The sequence below is a fragment of the Larus michahellis genome, chromosome 17 (genome assembly GCF_964199755.1).
Source record: "Larus michahellis chromosome 17, bLarMic1.1, whole genome shotgun sequence".
Classification (NCBI taxonomy): Eukaryota; Metazoa; Chordata; class Aves; order Charadriiformes; family Laridae; genus Larus; species Larus michahellis.
Genome location: NC_133912.1, coordinates 8,877,743 through 8,895,637, shown reverse-complemented (window position 1 = coordinate 8,895,637; position 17,895 = coordinate 8,877,743). Strand labels below are relative to the sequence as shown.

Here is a 17,895-nt window from a genome sequence, read left to right as displayed (position 1 = left end):
GTGCGGGGTCCCGTGTTTCATCTTGGCTCTTCGCGGGGCTAAGCATCGCACTTCACAACGAGATATACAGGAAATAGCATGCTCTAACCTTAAAAGAACAAATGACAACAAAAATTAACAGATTAGTAAATATGAGTAACATCTGTAGGCAGCACATGCTTCGCAAAGCTTTAGTTATGGTAACAGTAAATAAGACAAACAGAAAACATTAGAGGTGAGAAGATTCAGGAGCCAGAAGCAATCTGGCTTTTCTCAAGCAGAGCTCAGAAAGTCAGTGTAACGTCAAACCGGTCACTAGACGTGCTTGTTGGTCACATCACAGTTATACGGAACAGAGCAACTTCATACGCAAGTAGTGCGTTTTATCATCCTTACGTAAAGCTGAATAATTTCCTATTGTCAGAATACCTGAACCAAGTTAACAAAATTTTATGATCCTGACAACACAAGAACAGTTCCCCAGTGAGAGTGCGTACCTGTGGCGGAAAAATCAGAGTTCATCCGGGAATTCCCATGTACAGACACCAGAACACTCCTTAAGTACTTATTGTTGACTTCTGTGATGATTTTCTTCCATAGTCAGTTCCTTATCTGCCTGCGAAGTGACATTATTTTTCATGTAAATTTCTCTTCTCCCCATTTATTTTTCTCCCATGCTCTTCTCCCTCACTATCATCTTTCCCACATTTCACATTACAGCAACACACAGATCCCCGTAGGTCATATCAGTGCAGTAGCAGTCTTTTCCTCAGTGTAGTATGTGTTTGCAAGTGAAATATTTGCATTTATTGCTTTGGAGTGGGCTCCCTGAACCCCTGCCATCCCCTCACCACACCTGAGGGCCAAGCTCACAGCCTGGGGGGTGTTTCCAGCCTGCAGTTCCCCACGGCCTCGTCCCACAGACTGTCCCTCTGACCCGAGAGGTTCTGCGCCATCACTGTCACCTACGGACTTCGCAGTACCTTACTTCGCATGGTACTTCTGCTTCGCTCACGGGGTCGCTGGGGCTGGGAGGGGGCAGCATTTGTTGAAGGTCACAGAGCCGGTCCCAAACGCGCCCTGCCGTGGGGAGCAGCACCCTCATCGCCAGCCCTTAAAGGAAGTCCCTGATGCTGAGTGCTCCACCCTCCAGTTCTAGCTGAGTGAAAACATCCTTCCTAACCTCTTTGTCTCCCGGGCACAGCGGTACCACCCTTCTCACCCCACAGCTGGGGCAGGACCTCGGGCCAACCAAGCCATGCCGGACAGGCGGGGGATGCGAGGCACAGCGCAAGCGCCCCGTGCCCTCCCTGTGGCTTTGCTGCTCTCTGCCCTCTCACTTTTGGGAGAAGGGGTGTCCAGAGGCCAGTGTGTCGGGCGGACACGTGTGGGTGCCCACAAACATCCTTGGGGAAGCAGGTCCCCGTCAAGTCAGGATCACCAGGCTCCTGCTAAGAAGTATAAGCAGCGGAAGAAATCAAAGGGTGCTCAGCAGAATAATGCTGCCTCCTCCTTTGCCAGTCCGAGTCCCACCAGAGTCCTTGCTGGTGCGCAGGCTTCAGTGCAGCTGTGCCCAGACAAGAGGAGGACGGGCACTGCGTTCATCGCACTGCCTTGGCTCCTCACAGGGGAACAGCTTTTGGCCAAAATGCCAGCTGCGATGCCATCCTATCCTCCTGACGCAGACTGGGACTTTCACACCGTGAATCTATGGCTGCAACGTTACTGGGACAAAATGCCCGTTTCCCTGAGCAGAGGAAATCTTGATTTCCTATCTTTATTATGGGCAAGATGAGCACTGCAGGAAGGTGTCTAATCGAGGGGCTTCACTGTGTGTGGTACAGCAGACCAGCCTCTGCTAGCTAGTGCCCTTCACTAGACCTGCAGAGTGGCCGCCGAGGCCATGCTCTCCTGGGCAAGCTGCTGCGTGTCCCCCTGAGCCAAGGAGAGGGGTGAAGCAGCAGGAGAAGGAGCAGAAGGCGTCCGCAGGTCACTGAGGTAAAGCAGCCAGGAGGACCCCGAGACGGAGGGCACTGGTCATACAGACAAGACGCATGCATTTCATCTCAGGTGTCTTCAAAGTCTTGCACGGCTCCAGAGAGGTGCCCAGATCTGGGGAGATTTCTGGTAAGGGTGTCCCTTGGCGCAGAGCTTTCCAAAGCCTTTCAGGTCACCTGGGACAAGGATGGCCATGGGTAAGAGCCCTGGAGGTTTCCAGGGAAGACCCATAGATGTTCTGGATCTTCTCTGGTACAGGCCAAAGGAACGTGGATTCTTCAAACCATACGTTAAAAATCAGCTTACATCACTAAAGAAAAAGATGATAGTGCTAGATGCTAATCTTCACATCAATTAGGTCACTCTATGCCTGGAGCTCATTTGCCTTGCAAATACTCTATTGTTACACGCTGGGTCCCTCCCTACTCACTTAAATGACTAACTCCACCCCAAAAAAGAAGAACTTTTGCTGAAACTGCTGGAGGAGAGACTGATCCTGCCCCTGAAACCATGGGACCTGTCAGCTACTCATCAGAGACCTATGACTTGGTGAGTTGGGCTTTGCTTGTTCGAGAGGATAACGGGGAGAGCAGGCGGAGCTGGGGTGGGCTGAAAGACCTGGGTTCTATCTGTCCGCCTTCTCACCCTCCCGTTGGCAGAGGAAGAGCTTGAGTGATTTCTTACAGCAGCACAACCAGTCCTCGCATCCCTCAGGTCCGGACTCGACCGATGAGGGGACTGCAAGCGACTGCGCTGCGCTTGCAGAGAGCCGGCGTAACGGGGCTGCAGACATTGTGGTCCAAGGGTGCCAGGTACTCCCTTGGGGAATTCCTTCGCCTCCCTACTGGCACCTCGCGCGCAGACATCCCAGCGAGCGCCGAGCCCAAGCGCCATCCTCGCACGGGGACCGAGAGCCAGGTTGCTGCCGAGGGCCGGGCGGCTGCAGCCCTGTCCCACGCTGCCAGCGTGTCCCAGCCTCAATCCCTGCTGCCCCGCTCTCTGCACAGCCATTGACACAATGTGGGTGTAAAACACTCGTTCTGAGCCATGCGTCTTTTGCACCAGCCTTCGGTGGCATAAATGACTGTGCACGCAGCGTGCAAAGCCCTGGAAACCTCATCTAGTACCTTCACGCAACAGGAATACACAAGCAAACCCAAAGCTCTCTCTCCACGTGTGAAAACGCTGGGTACAACCCTACACGCTCCTACCCCTGCTTGCCTGCTCCGCGAACGGGCTGCCGTAGACTCTGCTGAAACAGTGTATTTACAGGAGGGGAATTTTAAAAAAGGGAAGATAAATTGCAAGTACTTCTTCTAATAGGGAGCGATGACACTCTGTATTCTGCCCTGTAGTTCTCCCCCCTGCCTTTGCAAGTCAAAGACAGCAGCTGCACCTTTTAGCGTATGTTGTGCTATCCAAGGGGAAGTCCACAGCAGCGCTATCATTAGCCTGCTTTTCAAGTGTTGCAGTTCAGAATTTATTTTTTAATACAGTGTCTCTCTGCAGCAGACCTCAGGTTTTGTTTAGTTTCTCTAAAGAGAGAAATGCTGGATTTAATTTTTGCTATTTTTTCTCCCCCTCCTTTGTCCTATACACCAGGGAAGGGAGGAGATGGAGGGGGCAAGCCCTACCCGCCTTATTTTTCTGATTCATCCAGTCTAAAAATCCCTTGCAAACACTGGTCGTTCCTTTAGAACTTTTGCAGAAGGCACTTCTCTCCCTGACCTCTGCTGAAGTTCGGTGGCAGCGCTAACGCTTGCCGAGAGGTTAAAACCAAACTCAGACCTTTTTCATCTCCGTGCTGGCTTGTTCCTCCAGCTGAACTCTCCCTTGGAAATCTGTCCCCCCACCAGAAAACCGGCGAGGCTGAAGCGCGCCATCCACCTGCCCGCAGCCTGCCGTGCCCTGTAAGCAAGCAGCTGCCTGTGGCAAAACCGCACCGTTTGTAACGCAGGGGGATTAAGCAGCAGTGGGATTTGTGCTTTGTGTATAATACTTTCCAGAACCTTAGCTTAGCGATGTTTACCTCCGCTGTGAATTATTTTAAGCTGTAAAGGAGACCCCGTGTGAGGGGGGGGAACTCGGCTAACCCTGGGACCGAGCACCGACAGTCGGGTGCCACAGCAAGAACAGTTTTATACCTTTGCTCAGACTTTCCATGGTTGGGAGTTCGAGACGTGTGTTTCCCACCTCTGCCTCCCAAGAGCTTCCCAGGTTTGGCTACCTCCTTGGAAGAGGCCACAGATCTCACACGAGCATTAACCACGTTTGCTGTGGCAGTGCCGTATGTTGCTGTACTCACGCTTGGTGCTCGTAGCAGCACCGTACCCACAGAGGTTTGCAAAAAAGGCCTCAATCGTGTCCTGTCAACATGGCAACACAAACCTTGCCCTGTGCACTCACCAGAGAGGGTCGCTCGACCCATCGAGCAAGTGCGGAGGGAGAAATGATGAGAATATTTGCACTGAAAAGGCATTTATCTCCATATCACCCAGTTAGGGCAGCAAGAGCCTCCCCTAAACTTTGATACCGTACGGGACCACTCGTCTCTGTAACCCTGTGCAAAAGTAACGTACCCAAAACAGTAACTCCGTTTCTCCAGAGCAAGAACGCTCTGCCTGCTTAACCTTCCTCAGCTGCAGACTAGAGAAACAAAAACACAGTTGCAGAAAGACCACCGAGGTCTCCACCGGGTCCCCTGAGGTGCCGCAGGCCAGTTTTTATTGTAATGGGGCTGACGTGACTCGAGAGCTATAAATGCACCTGCTCTACAGAAATGTGGCATTTCCACAGGCTTCGCTCTTATTCGTGGGTTTCCCCAGTTCAGCCAGAGAGGGGACGAGCAGAAGCCCTGCCAGCGGCTCGCACTGATGTAGGCAACTTCAGTTCGAAGGCCCTAGGAGTGAGATGTGCTTCTCCCAGCCCTGGCATGGGCTAGAAGGGAATGACTCACGTGGAAAATCCCTAATAGTGCACAAGCTGCTTCTCTTCTGCAGCCAGATGTTTTGATCGCTGGCAGTCGTGGGGAACTGAGAAAAGCAGCTGACACGGGGAGACCGGAATAACTCTGAGATGTGGGTTAGAGGGGAAAAGGGATCCCTGAACAAAGAGCTCACGGGAACAGGCTTCCCAGGCATGTGCTGGGCCGCTCAGTTACAAAAAGAAGGCACTGCTTTATCGCCCACCCCCAGATCTGGCTGCAGTTGTCTTGCAGGAGACCTGTGCAAACGTCCCCCTGCGTGCACACCGTTGGCTTCTCCCACCGCAGATCAGGCAGCCACCCGCTTCCAGGCCTAGAAACGGGAATCGCAGCAGAGTCCCAAAGCCTCGGCTTGTTGCGTTCAGTGCCTCTCCTGCAGCTCTGGTCCCTGCCCTTCCTGTCTCAGCCCGGACTCTGACTGTTCATCCTCTTTTATTGCCTCCAACTCATCTCTGTCCGCTCCCACCCACACTCGCTGCTCTGCTCGGAGATGCACATGAGAGGACGCCTCAGACACAGCTCAGCGCACACTTCCCCTGCCCGCGGCGAGTGGCTTACAGTAAGAGCCCTACCTGCCATCTTATCAGCAGCCAGATGGTGTCTGATAGTGGCGCTCAGCCTCTGCACCTCCGGCTCCGAATGCAAGGTGATGCTGAAAACCGTCCAGCAGCCGAAGGTGTTGAACACCATGCAGGCTGCCCGTCCGCCGTCATCGGTGGCGCCGGTGTGGCTCCAGACGGCATTCCGACACTCCAGCCATCAAACCCGGCCATTTCCCATCGTTGCCTTTATCCCTTTAAAGCTGGAACCCTCCGACTCTCCCCAGCGAAGTTACCTGTTCCGACACGTGTTCTCTTCGGGGTTTTCAGCATGGCCACCCATGCATCCCGAGCCGCCTGCTTTGGTTGCTGTAACAAATTGCAAAGAGTTTTGGATTGGGTTTGGGTTTTTTGGGGAGATTCAAGGATCTGGCCATGGCCAACACATCACAGGTTTCTGTGCGTATTGGTAACTCCTGACGCTTGGTGTGGGTACGGAGAAGGCAGGAAATATTTTCAAGCCAGTGCAAAAACAAACTGGGAGGGATTTCTAAAGACTTTTATCTTTGGCAGCAATCTCCTGTCTCCAGAATCATACCCTAAACTGGAAAAATAATTATTCTCTGGGAATAGGAATGTTTCTCTCCAAAGGCTTGCAGCCCCACTGTTATGTTCGGGGAAGACAGTCACAGGTGTTCGAGGTTTTGGGCCGGGAGGAGGACTCTCAGCCCCTGAGAGGACTGGCTCTCGCCCATTCGGGAGCACCGTGGCATCACGGCAGAGCAGCAGCACCGCTGGGTGCAGAGCCGGTGGGGAACGGGACCAAGAGTAACTTGGGTCTCACCAAAGTCTGTCTGGCTCAACGCTCTTTCTGGCAGTAGCCAAAGGCAGAGGGCACGAGCCGGGCAAGCTTATTCCGCGCCTTCCCCCAAGCGCTCTCTCATCCTTCTACTGCCCACGGCTCAGGGACCGCCTGAGCCAGCTGGCGGCTCCGCGCGTTCGGCAATGCTCCGTGGACTTCTTCCCCATCAACACGCCCGGGCTCCCCTTGCAGGCGCGCAGATGGTGTCAGCAGTTCGAGACGAGCGCTGCCGCTGCACTGCCACCTCTTCACCCCAGGCAGTCGCGTGTAGAGGCACCCAGCGCCTGAGGGAGGAGAAACACAAATCGCCCTTCTTTAGCCAGGCACAACACAGAGCTCGAGGCTGGTCACGGTCGTTTTGCACATGGAGGGAGCAAAAACCCCAAAAATCAGCCCTAAAAGCGTTTAAATCAGGGCTAGTATTTTTAGATGGGAACTTTGGCTGGCGAGGGAAGGAGCGGCAGGTGCAAACGGCTACAGCTGGCAGTGAAAGGTATGAAAGCACCGAGCAGAGACTTCCGCTGTGGTTGACACTGAAGTCTCGGCGCTGGTCTCCAGAGAGGGTGTGGGTGGGGGAGCTCAGGGCGACTGCTGCTGAGCTCTTCCCAGCCGTCACCAATTTCTCAGCTTGCCGCAAGCCTCCCGTGCCGCTCTCTTTTCTGCCCATCTGCATCTGAGCCCCGTGCCTTCGGGAACGCCCAGCTCCTGCGAGGTGCCCGAGGCCGGCCGGAGCGTGGCCGCCGGCCGGGGAGCTCCTCCCGAGCCCGACGGCAGCTCCCCAGGACTCAGGCCTGTGTGCAGCCTCAGCCCGAACGCAGGCTGCTCACCGGGGCAGGGAGCAGGCCGAGCGCGAAGCACATCTGCGGCAGCTCTGTCACACTTTCCTTGCCGGGTATCGGCCCGGGGTCCGAGCGGTGTTTTCAGATTCCCTTTCCTGCTCTGACTGCAATTAATTCAGAACCACGAGGTTTACCAACAGAGCAGATTTCTCTCTCTGGCATCCATTCCTGTAGCTACGGCACCGCGGTGCCTCAGAGGCATCCCTCCAGTCGCGTTTGAACGCCCGCCCCACGCTTGTCTGACCGCGTGGAAAGAGATCCCAAGCATGGCTGCTGCCACCCCCACCTCGCCTTGCTCTGCCCCGGGCAGCTCTGAGGCCTCCGGGGAGGAGAGGCAGAAGGGGACGGGATCCATGCCTGTAGCTCGAGGTGCCGATGTGCTCTGCGGTGAATCCCACCGCCTTTGTACCCGACAGCAGGCAGGACAGGGACAGCCAGTGTCAGAAGCGGGTGGAAAGATCGGGAAAGCTGCTGGAGGAGGGTTCCGTGCTGTGTGAGAAAGAAAAAGCAACAAACAGGTAACTCGGCAAGAACCAGAAGATGAAACTTGTCATCGGTCCGGACACCAGAACATCCCCGACTACGATAGTTAAAGATTAGAGACCGAGCAGCCCTCGCCACTGGAGATCGGGGCAACCCCCTCCATATGCTGCTGCACCTCCTCGGCCGGCGCCGGAGGGGCCGCCCAGGTCGTCACCTTCTCCTGAGGCAGGTGGGCTGCGGGACATGGGGATGCTCTGCTCCAGGCCTGCCAGGTGCAGCTGAGGGACTGGGTTCTCATGTTCAAAAACTCCTCTCTGGTGACCAGACTCTCTCTCTTCCCCAGAGCCAGGTGGAGCTGAGTGGTTACTATGAAGCCGAGAACAGCACCCCGTCTTTGGAGGGCTACTTTTGCTTCAACCCATCCTCATCCGTGGTCGGCAACCAGAGAGACCCCTTCAGAAAGGTCTTCATGCCCCTCATCTACCTGCTGATGTTTGTCTTGGGGACTGTGGGCAATGCCCTGGTCCTGGTCATTTTAGAGAGGTTCAAGCGCTCTCGCACTACCACGGAAAACTTCCTCTTCCACCTCACCCTGGCCAACCTGGCGCTGTTGCTCACCTTCCCCTTCAGCGTGGTGGAGAGCTTGGCCGGGTGGGTGTTTGGGAAGTTCCTCTGCAAGATCCTCAGTGCTGTCCACAAGATCAATTTCTACTGCAGTAGCATGCTGCTGGGGTGCATCGCAGTGGACCGCTACCTGGCCATCGTCTACGCAATCCACACCTACCGCAAACGCAGAGCTCGCTCCATCCACCTCACCTGCACGGCTGTCTGGCTCTGCTCGCTGCTTTTGACCTTACCCGATCTCATCTTCATGGAAGTCTGGACAGACGACAGCAACCGCAGCATTTGCTATTTTCCAGAGGTTGGGATTGATGGCAACAATGTCTGGCTAGCGACCCGCTTCCTCTACCACACCGTGGGCTTCTTCGTGCCCCTGCTGGTCATGTGTTACTGCTACATGGCCATCGTGCGGGCTCTGTGTCAGTCCCAGCGCCTGCAGAGGCAAAAAGCTGTCCGCGTGGCCATCCTGGTCACGGGCGTCTTCCTGCTCTGCTGGAGCCCGTACCACATCGTCATCTTCCTGAACACGCTTACCAAGCTAGAAGCCTTCACCAAGAACTGCCTCCTGGAAGACCAGCTGGACACGGCCATCATGGTGACAGAGGCCATCGGCTTCACGCACTGCTGCCTCAACCCCATCCTCTACGCCTTCATCGGGGTCAAGTTCCGTAACGACTTCTTCCGGATCCTGCAGGAGCTCGGCTGCATAAGCCAGGAGACCCTGCAGGAGATCCTGGAGGTGGCGAGGAAGGGCAGCGGCATCGAGTCTGACAACACCACCTCTATCTCCACTTTCTAGCTGGGAAAGGCTGCCTGCGGCGCAGAACCGGCCTGGGGTTTGCCTTCCCGGTGGCACACGTGCTGTGGCCTCGCTCCCACGTTTCACAAGCGTCCCCCACCGCTTCTCTCCGCTCCTCAGGAAACTGAGGTCCAGTAGCCACCAAATACCCAAAGCCCACCAGATCCCTTCCCTGGCTCCTTCTGGTCCTCATACCTGTAGAAATCTGTCTGGCAGCTGTTGGTGAGTGCTGGCTGTCCGATGGTCGCTCTGGCAGGGACGGATGAACCTGAGCGCGTTGAACAGGACGTTTCCACCTCCCCCTCGAAAAACTGACTGCAGGCGTCCTGCGCACGGAGCCAGGCACGAGACTGGGGTGCTGGGGGCGAGGGAAAAAGTGCAGCTGAGTAAACAGGGAGTCGTGTCAGCAAGCGAGGGCAAAGCTAAGCAGGTCTCCATGTCACCGGCTTAGGTTGGCAGAGACGTGCCCGAAGGAAGCAGCAGGACTCGGTGGCCACGGCAGCTGGAAGGAGAGGTGCAGGTAGGGCCAGCGGCGGGTGCAGAGCTCACGCCGATAGCACGGGCACGCGGCGCTGGATGGTCCCTGGCTGCAATGTTGCTCCTCCTGCTGCATGACGTCCCCTTGGCTGGCTGGGGCACGTTGATCTTCCCACCTTGGCTCAGGCCAGGCAGTCCTGCCGCAGACTCCAAGGTCTGACTGTTGCAGATTCCTTTCCTGACATCAGCCGCATCCTCTCCCGCTCACTCCATCTGTTTCACTGCTGCGACGAGCTCCAGTGAGTGGCTGCTGAAGCGAATGCCTGACTATCCGAAAGCTTTCCTTTAAGGAATAAAGCCGTCTGGAGAGATGGCTTCTATCTCGTGACTAAGCACAAGAGCTATGAACCACACGTCTTTGTGAGGCAGAAGGTGTAACTTTTTTTTTTTGCAGCTACTTGTACAGCACTTTGTGGGTTCTGAGAGCAAGGAGACCCATTGCCCCGGAGTAAGGAAAAATGCTCGCTTGCTTAATTTCTGTTTGTTTTTAGCAGGCTGAAAGAGGATGTAACGTTTTGCTTTGCGCTGTGCTGATATTTTTGCTCCGCCTGCACCTACGGGACTTTCAGGGGTTTAGTGCATCCAGGTTTGCGCAGAACAAACCTGGGCGCTGATCTTGCCCTGAACCACGAGCATCCAGCAACTGCTCAGATCGGGGCTGCTTGATAACGATTTGGTCCAAAATAAGCGCAGCAGCCTTTGCCGTCATTAATTATTGCACCGCAAGCTGGGAGCTGGGACGCGGGGCAGCCCTGATGGACTGGGGCATCCCGCTGCTTCCTGGACCGTCTTGTCGCAGCTCAACGCGGCCGCGCGCACGCAGCGCTGCTCCATTACGCTTCTCTTGCTAGCTGTCGGTGCAGCGGCCTCAACAGTACGAGAGACACGCGTAGCATCACGCCGGCACGACCAGAATCACGAGCACGCTTTAAAATCCACTCTGCCATTAACATCGCTCGGTAAGCAAAGTCAGAACAACACCAGTTCTCCTGCTGCAGCAGGAATTTTGTGCTACGCTCGCTCCTGAAGTCCAGCCCGCTAACAAAGGGCTCGGTCGCAGCTGAACTTCACCGTGCCCAAGGGCCCCGCTAAAAAGACCAGTCATTACAGAAGGGGTCACGTTACATCAGCCCGGCTCAGGCAGAGATCTCAATAGCTCGCTCTCAGACCGTGACTCGAGGAGAAAACTCCCCAAGCATAAGGCTTTTATGCAGAGAGCAGCCCACCATTTCCTGCGTCTTCAAAGCCGAAGCCTGCAGGTAATGGCGACTGTGGTTGTCCGAGCACGTACACGCGGCAGAGGAAGAGCAGCTCTCTGAAACCTGCCCTCGCCATCTCCACGCTCGTACCGGCGAGCGAACCCATTGCAGACGCGCTGTAAACACCTCCCCAGCCCCGCTTCTGATGGGAACTGTGTTCCTACACAAAAACGTAACTGAAGAAATGAACAGTCAGAGTGTAAAATTCTTACAGTGTTCACAAGGTGAAAAGAAAATCTGGTCGAAAAATACATGTGAACAGATTAGTGTAATTTTTAGTACTGGTATCTATTGTTACCATAGTTTTTAGTACTGGTATCTTGGTAAACTTTTAGAAAGTTTTGACGTGAGCTGTAATAAACAGTTAAATAAAATACCGTCTTCTCCTGTATAGCGCTTGTAAGCAGTTGTCTGCAGTCGCGTCACTTTTGCCAGTGAAAAGCATCAGAGAGCTCTAAGGGGGTTGATGGCACCTTTCTGTCCAGTGTTGCTGCACCCATGGAAACCGCAGGGCTCATACGAGCGCCTCGCGCAGATTCCCCTTCCCCAGTGCCGCAGGAGGCTGCGCTGCGCTTGGAGTCAGCCCAGACCTACGTTAGCTCCCCGCTTTGCAGAGCCTCTCCCAGCGGCTGCAGCAACTCCCGGTTTCACAGCAGCTGATAACCCTGGGGAAAGCCGCCCTTGCGCCCGCGTTTGGCCCAGCCAGCCTGGGGAAGGCTTGGCTCAGAGCCGGCAGACCCTTCCCCAGGGAGCAGACGTTGCTCCTCCCGCAGCTGACTGTAGCCAGCCAGCTGAATGGCGATGAGAAGAAAGCAAGAGGAACTCTCCTTCACCGCAGAGGAAGCTGGGCTTTCCACTCAGTGAAATCCTCCCCGTCTCCCCAAGGTCTGCATGGCCGTCACATGCCTTGGCGCAGAGGGGGCTTCCCTGCTGAGTGCTGACGCCACCAGAGCCACCCCCGGACACTGCAGCACTCAGAAACACCTTCAGCCTCCCCTGTGGAGCTCTGCTCGGCCCCAGGCCCACCACCACCGAGTGGCACGCGGGCAAGACCACGTCACCAGCACCCACAGCGCGCGCTCGTGCGACCCCGCGCTGCGGTCTGCACACAAGGCTGGAGCAGACAACCCAGAGAAAGCCCTGGTCCCTGCCGAAGGCAACCCCAAAGACGGGGGACACCAAGGCCCCCACAACAGCACGCTGCCCTGCCTGTCCTGCAGGGTGACCGAGCCTCCCCGGGGACAGAGCTGGGGTGTTTCAGCAGAGCATCCTGCTACGCGCACGGTGATCACGGGGCCGTGGCAGGCAGCGGAGCGTGCACCGAGGAGCGCGAGCCAGGGAACGCATGAACGAACACGTGCCTGGGAGTGCTGCCGCGAAGGGGCTCCCCCCACACCCTCGCACCCCTCCCGGCAGCTCCAGCACCCCCTGCGACTCGCACACAGTTTCATTTTCCTTATCAAGGCGACAACCTACTTCCTCACCCCATTCTCCCAGAACCAAACAGATGCTCAAGCGCTTCAGTATCCGCACTGCTGCCTGCCGTATCTTCCTTATTTTGAGCACGGACGGCCCTGGACATAGGGCACCAAGGCCACCAAGGCCCATGAGCCTGGGTGCTGAGCAGCGCAGCACACGCACCACCCCACGTCCCGTTTCTCTCTCCGAGCCCCCAAAACCAGCCCCTCACCCCGCTGCCATCGCAGCGTGCTCTACATCTGCTCTGGCCCCCCGCGAGCACGCAGCAGCTACACAGACGAGCTTTGCCAGGCCACAAGATGCCAGAACAGGGGGAAGCCAGGGGGCTCCAGGCACCTGCTCCAGGTCCCCTCTGCGCTCTGCAGTCCTGCCCGAGGACTCGAGGTGCCCGGGGTGGCCCTGCCTGCCCCCCGCTAGCCCCTCCACCTACCTGGGAGGACCGTCCTGTCCCACGTCGGTAGTTTGAGGTCCCGGCCCCGCTTCCGCTGCCTGTAAGCAGCAGATACGGGGGCGCACGCAGGTCTGCGCCGAGCACAGGCGGCCCGGCTCCCCCAGGAAGGTCGCAGCCATCTCACAAAGGGCAGCCGTCAGGTATTTATAGCGGGGGCGGCCGAGCCCCTCTGATCAGCCCCAACGTGCCGCAGGTGACGGTGGCCGAGCTCCCGGCTGGGCTGAGCACACCTGGTCGCAGCCCCACAGAAAATCGCACAGCCCACTGAAGACAGGCACAGGGTCAGGTTTTGAAGTTTGTCTTTTTAATAAAAAGGCACCTATAAAACAGGTCAATACATTACAGGCAGCACAGATACCCAAAAACAAGCCTAAAAATTGTTTCAAATAAAAACCAATAAGATGTCTTCACATATTGTATTTATATATTTATATTTATATATATATTTATATAATGGTACAAAATGACTGGGGAAGTTTCTCCATGGGATGACAGAGAACAGGTCAGTCACCATTACCTCAACGTGAAAGCTAATTCCGGGTGTGTGATTATCTGACGTACTGAAAGATGTGGTTTCCCAGCATTCGCTTTTTTTTTTTGGAGCTGGAAAAACATGGCGAAGTCATGGCTAAAACACGGGCAAACCTTTTACTGTGATTAGGTGGAGTCAGTACACAGAACTCAAGCTGAGAAGCCGAGCAATAAACTACAACACACGAGACGAGACACAGCTCACGGCAGTGGGCACCCGGCTGGTGGCAAACCCTGTCCAGGTCTAACGAGGCCTGGCTGCTACCGCGCTCCCGGAGAAGCTCCTGCCATATTGCTGTTCGCAGACGCGGCTGGGAGCGGCGCCCGGGGCAGAGGGGTGTTCGGCAGCGCTGCTTCTCCCCGTTGCTCGGCCATCGCAGCAGTGGGGGTAGGGCTGGCTCCAGGGCGGCGGGATTTTGCGGAAGAGCGCAGACCGCTGCTCCGAAGTCCCCAGCTCTGACCTAGTGTCAGGATTTCCCTTTTGCATCCAGGGCTGCCCAGTCAAAAGGCTTCGCTTCTTACTCATTTGTCACCGAAGGACAGGTCTTCCCTCCTGCCGCCAGGCAGAAACAGCGTCGCGCTGCCCTGTGCCTAGCACTGCAGAGCGCTGCGCCGCACGCAGCCGGCAGCTCCGGCTGACACGGGGACAACGCGCTGCCGACAGAGCGGGGACCGCAAGCCCCAGGCAACTTCTCACAGTCGGGCTGGGCAAAAGGGACAACGGGGAAGGTACGGACATGTGGAGATCTCAACCGGGCTAAAACAACAGCTGTCTACAGAGAAACAAAAACACTCCCATATAGAAAATATTATGGCTTCAAATTAACTGAGACTAGGCTGGTGGGTGGCGAGCAAGGTTTGGGGCTGGCGTCGGTATTTGGATGTTTACGAGAAACCACCAGCAGCCAACACCCCAAAGTGCAGTCAAGAGAAGCCACAGCCTTTCAGGCAAGTCAAGCTTAGAAAGAGCTACATCTGTTCGAGCGACATCCTCCCACGTGAAACGCACGCTCTGAAAGGACAGAGAATCCAACCGGCTAACGCGTCAGCTCCAAAGCACGCTTGGTTAGCCTGGCCTCAAGACTACTCCTCTGCTCCGGCTGCCAAGGCAGGGATGAGCACTTCCCGGGACTGTTCCCGTTTTGCCATCTGCAAAAACGCTGCTCGCTCACATCGTACACAACAAAACCACGCACAGCAGGAAACCAGAGCGAAATCCTTCCTCAAATCCAACCCGCGCTTCCCACGCAGTACTGCTTGCTACAGAACGCCCCAAGGCTTCAAGGTATTCCTAACTGGACTTTGTGGCTCCACCTTCTCACCGATGGGATCAAGACAGCCACGGGCTGATGTTTCAGCAGCCGCCAGCCTCCCCGAACAGCTTCCAACCCAATAAAAAGCATTGCCATTCGCTCACTCGTTTTCCATCTCCCTTTCCGAAAGCCCTCTCCCCGCAGAAGCGGGTCGGGAAAGGCGAGCTCTGTTGCAAGAGAGGTAGTACGTGAAGTCTGGCTCTGCAGAGATAATCCTCCAACTGGTGTTCCTCGGGCAATCGCGCGCCCTGAGCTCACCGCTGGATACCCATAGGGTACACCACGCTGGAATGTGGTCCCCGAGGAGGTCCAGAGCTACCGCAGTGTGCGCAGACGCGCACGCACACCACCCTGCAGTCCCCTCCGTGAACAAACACAGGAAAGACCATCAGTGCGGCGTGCAGGAAGACCTTGCGGAGCGGAGGATGGGGAGCATGGAGCACATCCAGAGAAGCCGGAGTTGTTCGAACTGAGTGCTTCCGCCAGCCCAGGAACCAGTGGCTGCAACGCAACCTTGGCCTCTTCCGTCCCAAGCCACAGGACGGCCGCGCTGCGAGACAACTCTTATACTGAGATGGAGCATCACATGCAGGGACAGGTCGTGTTCAACGGTTGGACCTCGGTCGTGCCGAAGGGCAGGGCTGCTGCTGGTAGGTCAGGGCGAGATGGAGCGAAGAGCGCCTGTGAAACTCCGGAGAAGGAGGATCGACAAGCGTGAGGAAGACCTGGGAGAGCGTCGAGTGGCAGAGGTAGAGGGGGCGCAGCGCAGTCGCCAAGGGCGATGGATGGGCAAAGGACTGGGGGAGGAAGGCTGCAGAGGAGCAGGGTTCCCAGCTAGTCTCTCCTGGAAGCACAGGAATGCAGCGCCTCGCGCATCTCGGAGCCCGTCTGTCCCTGCACACCGCACCACCAGGGACACAGCGCAGAGGGAAGAGAAGGGACTAGAGGTGACACGGCCGGTTGAGACCTTCGGGTCCAGCATGTTATCGCCTGTGAAGCCCAGATCCTCGCCGCTTCCCCAGCTGAAGGGCCGGCACCATCCCCGTCCCAGCCACGACGGCTCGTATCCCGGGACGCCACGGCCTCTGCCCTGCCGGATGAGCACGTGCTTCAGCAGCGCTTCACCGGGGCCACAGCTCTGACCTCCCCGACGGTCCTCGGTCGTCGGTCGTGTTCGTGTACTGGGCACAGCCTCCACAGGGGCCTAAGGTCTGCGTGAAACTATACACCCCGCACATGCAAACCGTTCAGATGCGTGAACAACACAGGTTTGACACAGAGTCACTCTACAATGGGATCTCTCAATGCCCTGTGCACCCTGGGGGATCCTCCTGCCCCCCCAGGGAGAGTTTTCAATCCTTGTACACTGTTGCCTTTAGCATGTTTTTCATTTCTGTTTTTTTTTTTTAAAACATGTTTTGAGGCTTCTATTAAAACACAGAAATACAGAACAATTAAAAACCAGCACAAGTTTTGCCTTTCCCAGCGACCTATTTACAGCTAGTTCCAAAAACCCTCTTGCACATTTTGGTTGCTTAAAAAGAAAAACAAAACAAACAAAAAAAACAAAAAAAAGAAGAAAAAGGAAAAAAGAGAGAGGGGAAAAAGAAACGAAAAAGGGAAAGAAAAACACTTGACAGAGGAAAACTGTAAATGAAAACTTTACAAACTGCCGCAGGGTCTGGACGTCCCTGGTCACCACGGAGGGTTCAAAGTAACAGCCCCACTCCCAGCCCCTCCACCCTCCCCTTCCCCAAAAAAGAAAGGAAAAAGAAACCCAATTCACATCAAGTTTACTGCACATCTGGTTTTCTGTGTAGAGGCGAATCCGATACGAAAAGCATCCCACGTGGTGTCCTCCACCGGCGTTGGCCCCCAACCCTCCCCCAAAGAAAGGCTTAAAAACACTTGTCCGGGCAGGCGGGTCCCCTCCCCACCCCTGAGCGCCGGCCGGGGTCAGAACGGCAGGTTCGCCATGTTCCCAGGCCCGGGGATGTAACTCATCTGGCTGTCCAGGGAGACACTCCGCTGCCTCATCTGGTGCGTGACCATGAGGTTCTGCTGAGGCGGGGGCCCCATGAGGGAGCCCTGAGGTGACATCATGTGTCCCGTCTGAGCGTACATCTCCCCCGACACGGACATGCTCCTCTGCTTGGCCTGCATCAGCATGAAATTCTGCTGGGCCATCAGGCTCTGCTGCGGAGACATCATGCCCTGGTGCATGCTGTTGCCCATCATGCCTTGCTGGGGCGGTATGCCTGTCCTGCCCAGCATGGGCACCTGTCCGGGATGGCACATGGGCATGCCAAGTCCCCTCTGCACGCCCTGCTGCCCGGGGAGGCTGGGGGCATTCATACCTGGCCGCACCGGGGGCTGGTCAGCCATCATGTTCTGCAGGTTCATGAGGTGGAGGTTGGAAGGCTGCGATTTGGGCGCTTGGCTGTCGCTCTTGGGGAAATACTGCAAGGTGCTACTTGGCTTCTCTGACGGGATGATCCTGGACAGGTCAAACTCGGGGATACCCGTGGGCGTGGGGCGGATGACCTCGCTGAGCTCGGGGTCGTTCAGCACCGACGCCACTCCGGGAAGCACGGGTGGGTAGGGCTCACCGATCCGAGGAGGGATGTTCTTGCCCATCATGTGCTGCTGAGGGGGCATCTGGCCGGGCTGCTGGGAGGGAAGGTCCTCGGGTGGCAGGGGCATCCCCGGCGGGTAATGTTGCTGCATGCCGGGGCCGCCCGCCCCGCCAGGGGCCATGGGCATGCCTCCGGCGGGAGACGGCATGGCGTTGTGAGGCTGCTGCATGCGGGGGAACACGAGCTGGTTGGAAGGAATCATCTGCGAACTGTTGGGCACGGGGCCGCACTGCTGGTTCAACGAGTCCTGGGGCCCCGGGGGCAGCATCATGGGGTTCTGGGGGGGGACGCCCGCCCCCGGCGCACTCGGGTGCATAGGAATGTTGGAGCCCAGAGGGTTCGGGGAGGACATCATGGAGGTGGGGGGCGGTTCGTGGGAGAGGGGTTGCTGACCAGGCAGGTTCATTCCCATGGGGCTCTGGGAGGATCCAGGCCCCACAGAGTTCAAATGCAGCTGATTCGGCTGATTCCCCGTCACACCTAAAGAGAGGAAAAAGAGAGGAGTTAAATTCTGCCCACAGACCTCTCGGGGCTGCAAAATCCACAGCCTGGGAGCCTGCCGAGCACTCCTGCTCAGGAAGCCCCG

At 56.5% G+C, this 17,895-nt stretch overlaps 2 protein-coding genes across 4 annotated transcripts in view; one reads left to right on the top strand and one right to left on the bottom strand.

The window, feature by feature from the left end:
* The first annotated feature begins 2,487 nt into the window (after positions 1-2,487).
* On the top strand, positions 2,488-9,103 carry CXCR5 (C-X-C motif chemokine receptor 5). Its single transcript, XM_074561437.1, has 2 exons — positions 2,488-2,526; positions 8,027-9,103. The coding sequence occupies exons 1-2, from the start codon at positions 2,488-2,490 to the stop codon at positions 9,101-9,103; spliced, it is 1,116 nt and encodes a 371-aa protein (XP_074417538.1).
* Positions 9,104-13,111: 4,008 nt separating this feature from the next.
* The window catches only part of BCL9L (BCL9 like), a 66,873-nt gene continuing 62,089 nt past the window's right edge, over positions 13,112-17,895 (bottom strand). For all 3 annotated transcript variants that reach the window (XM_074561139.1, XM_074561138.1, XM_074561140.1), the window contains one exon: positions 13,112-17,789. In XM_074561139.1, the coding sequence (XP_074417240.1) occupies positions 16,630-17,789 (1,160 nt within the window). In that variant the 3' untranslated portion in view covers positions 13,112-16,629. The remainder of the gene's footprint in view (positions 17,790-17,895) is intronic.

Coding starts and splice junctions, on each gene's coding strand:
- CXCR5 (XM_074561437.1), top strand. CDS start 2,488: ATGGGACCTGTCAGCTACTCATCAGAGACCTATGACTTG. Junction 2,527..8,026: donor CATCAGAGACCTATGACTTG/GTGAGTTGGGCT, acceptor TCTCTTCCCCAG/AGCCAGGTGGAGCTGAGTGG.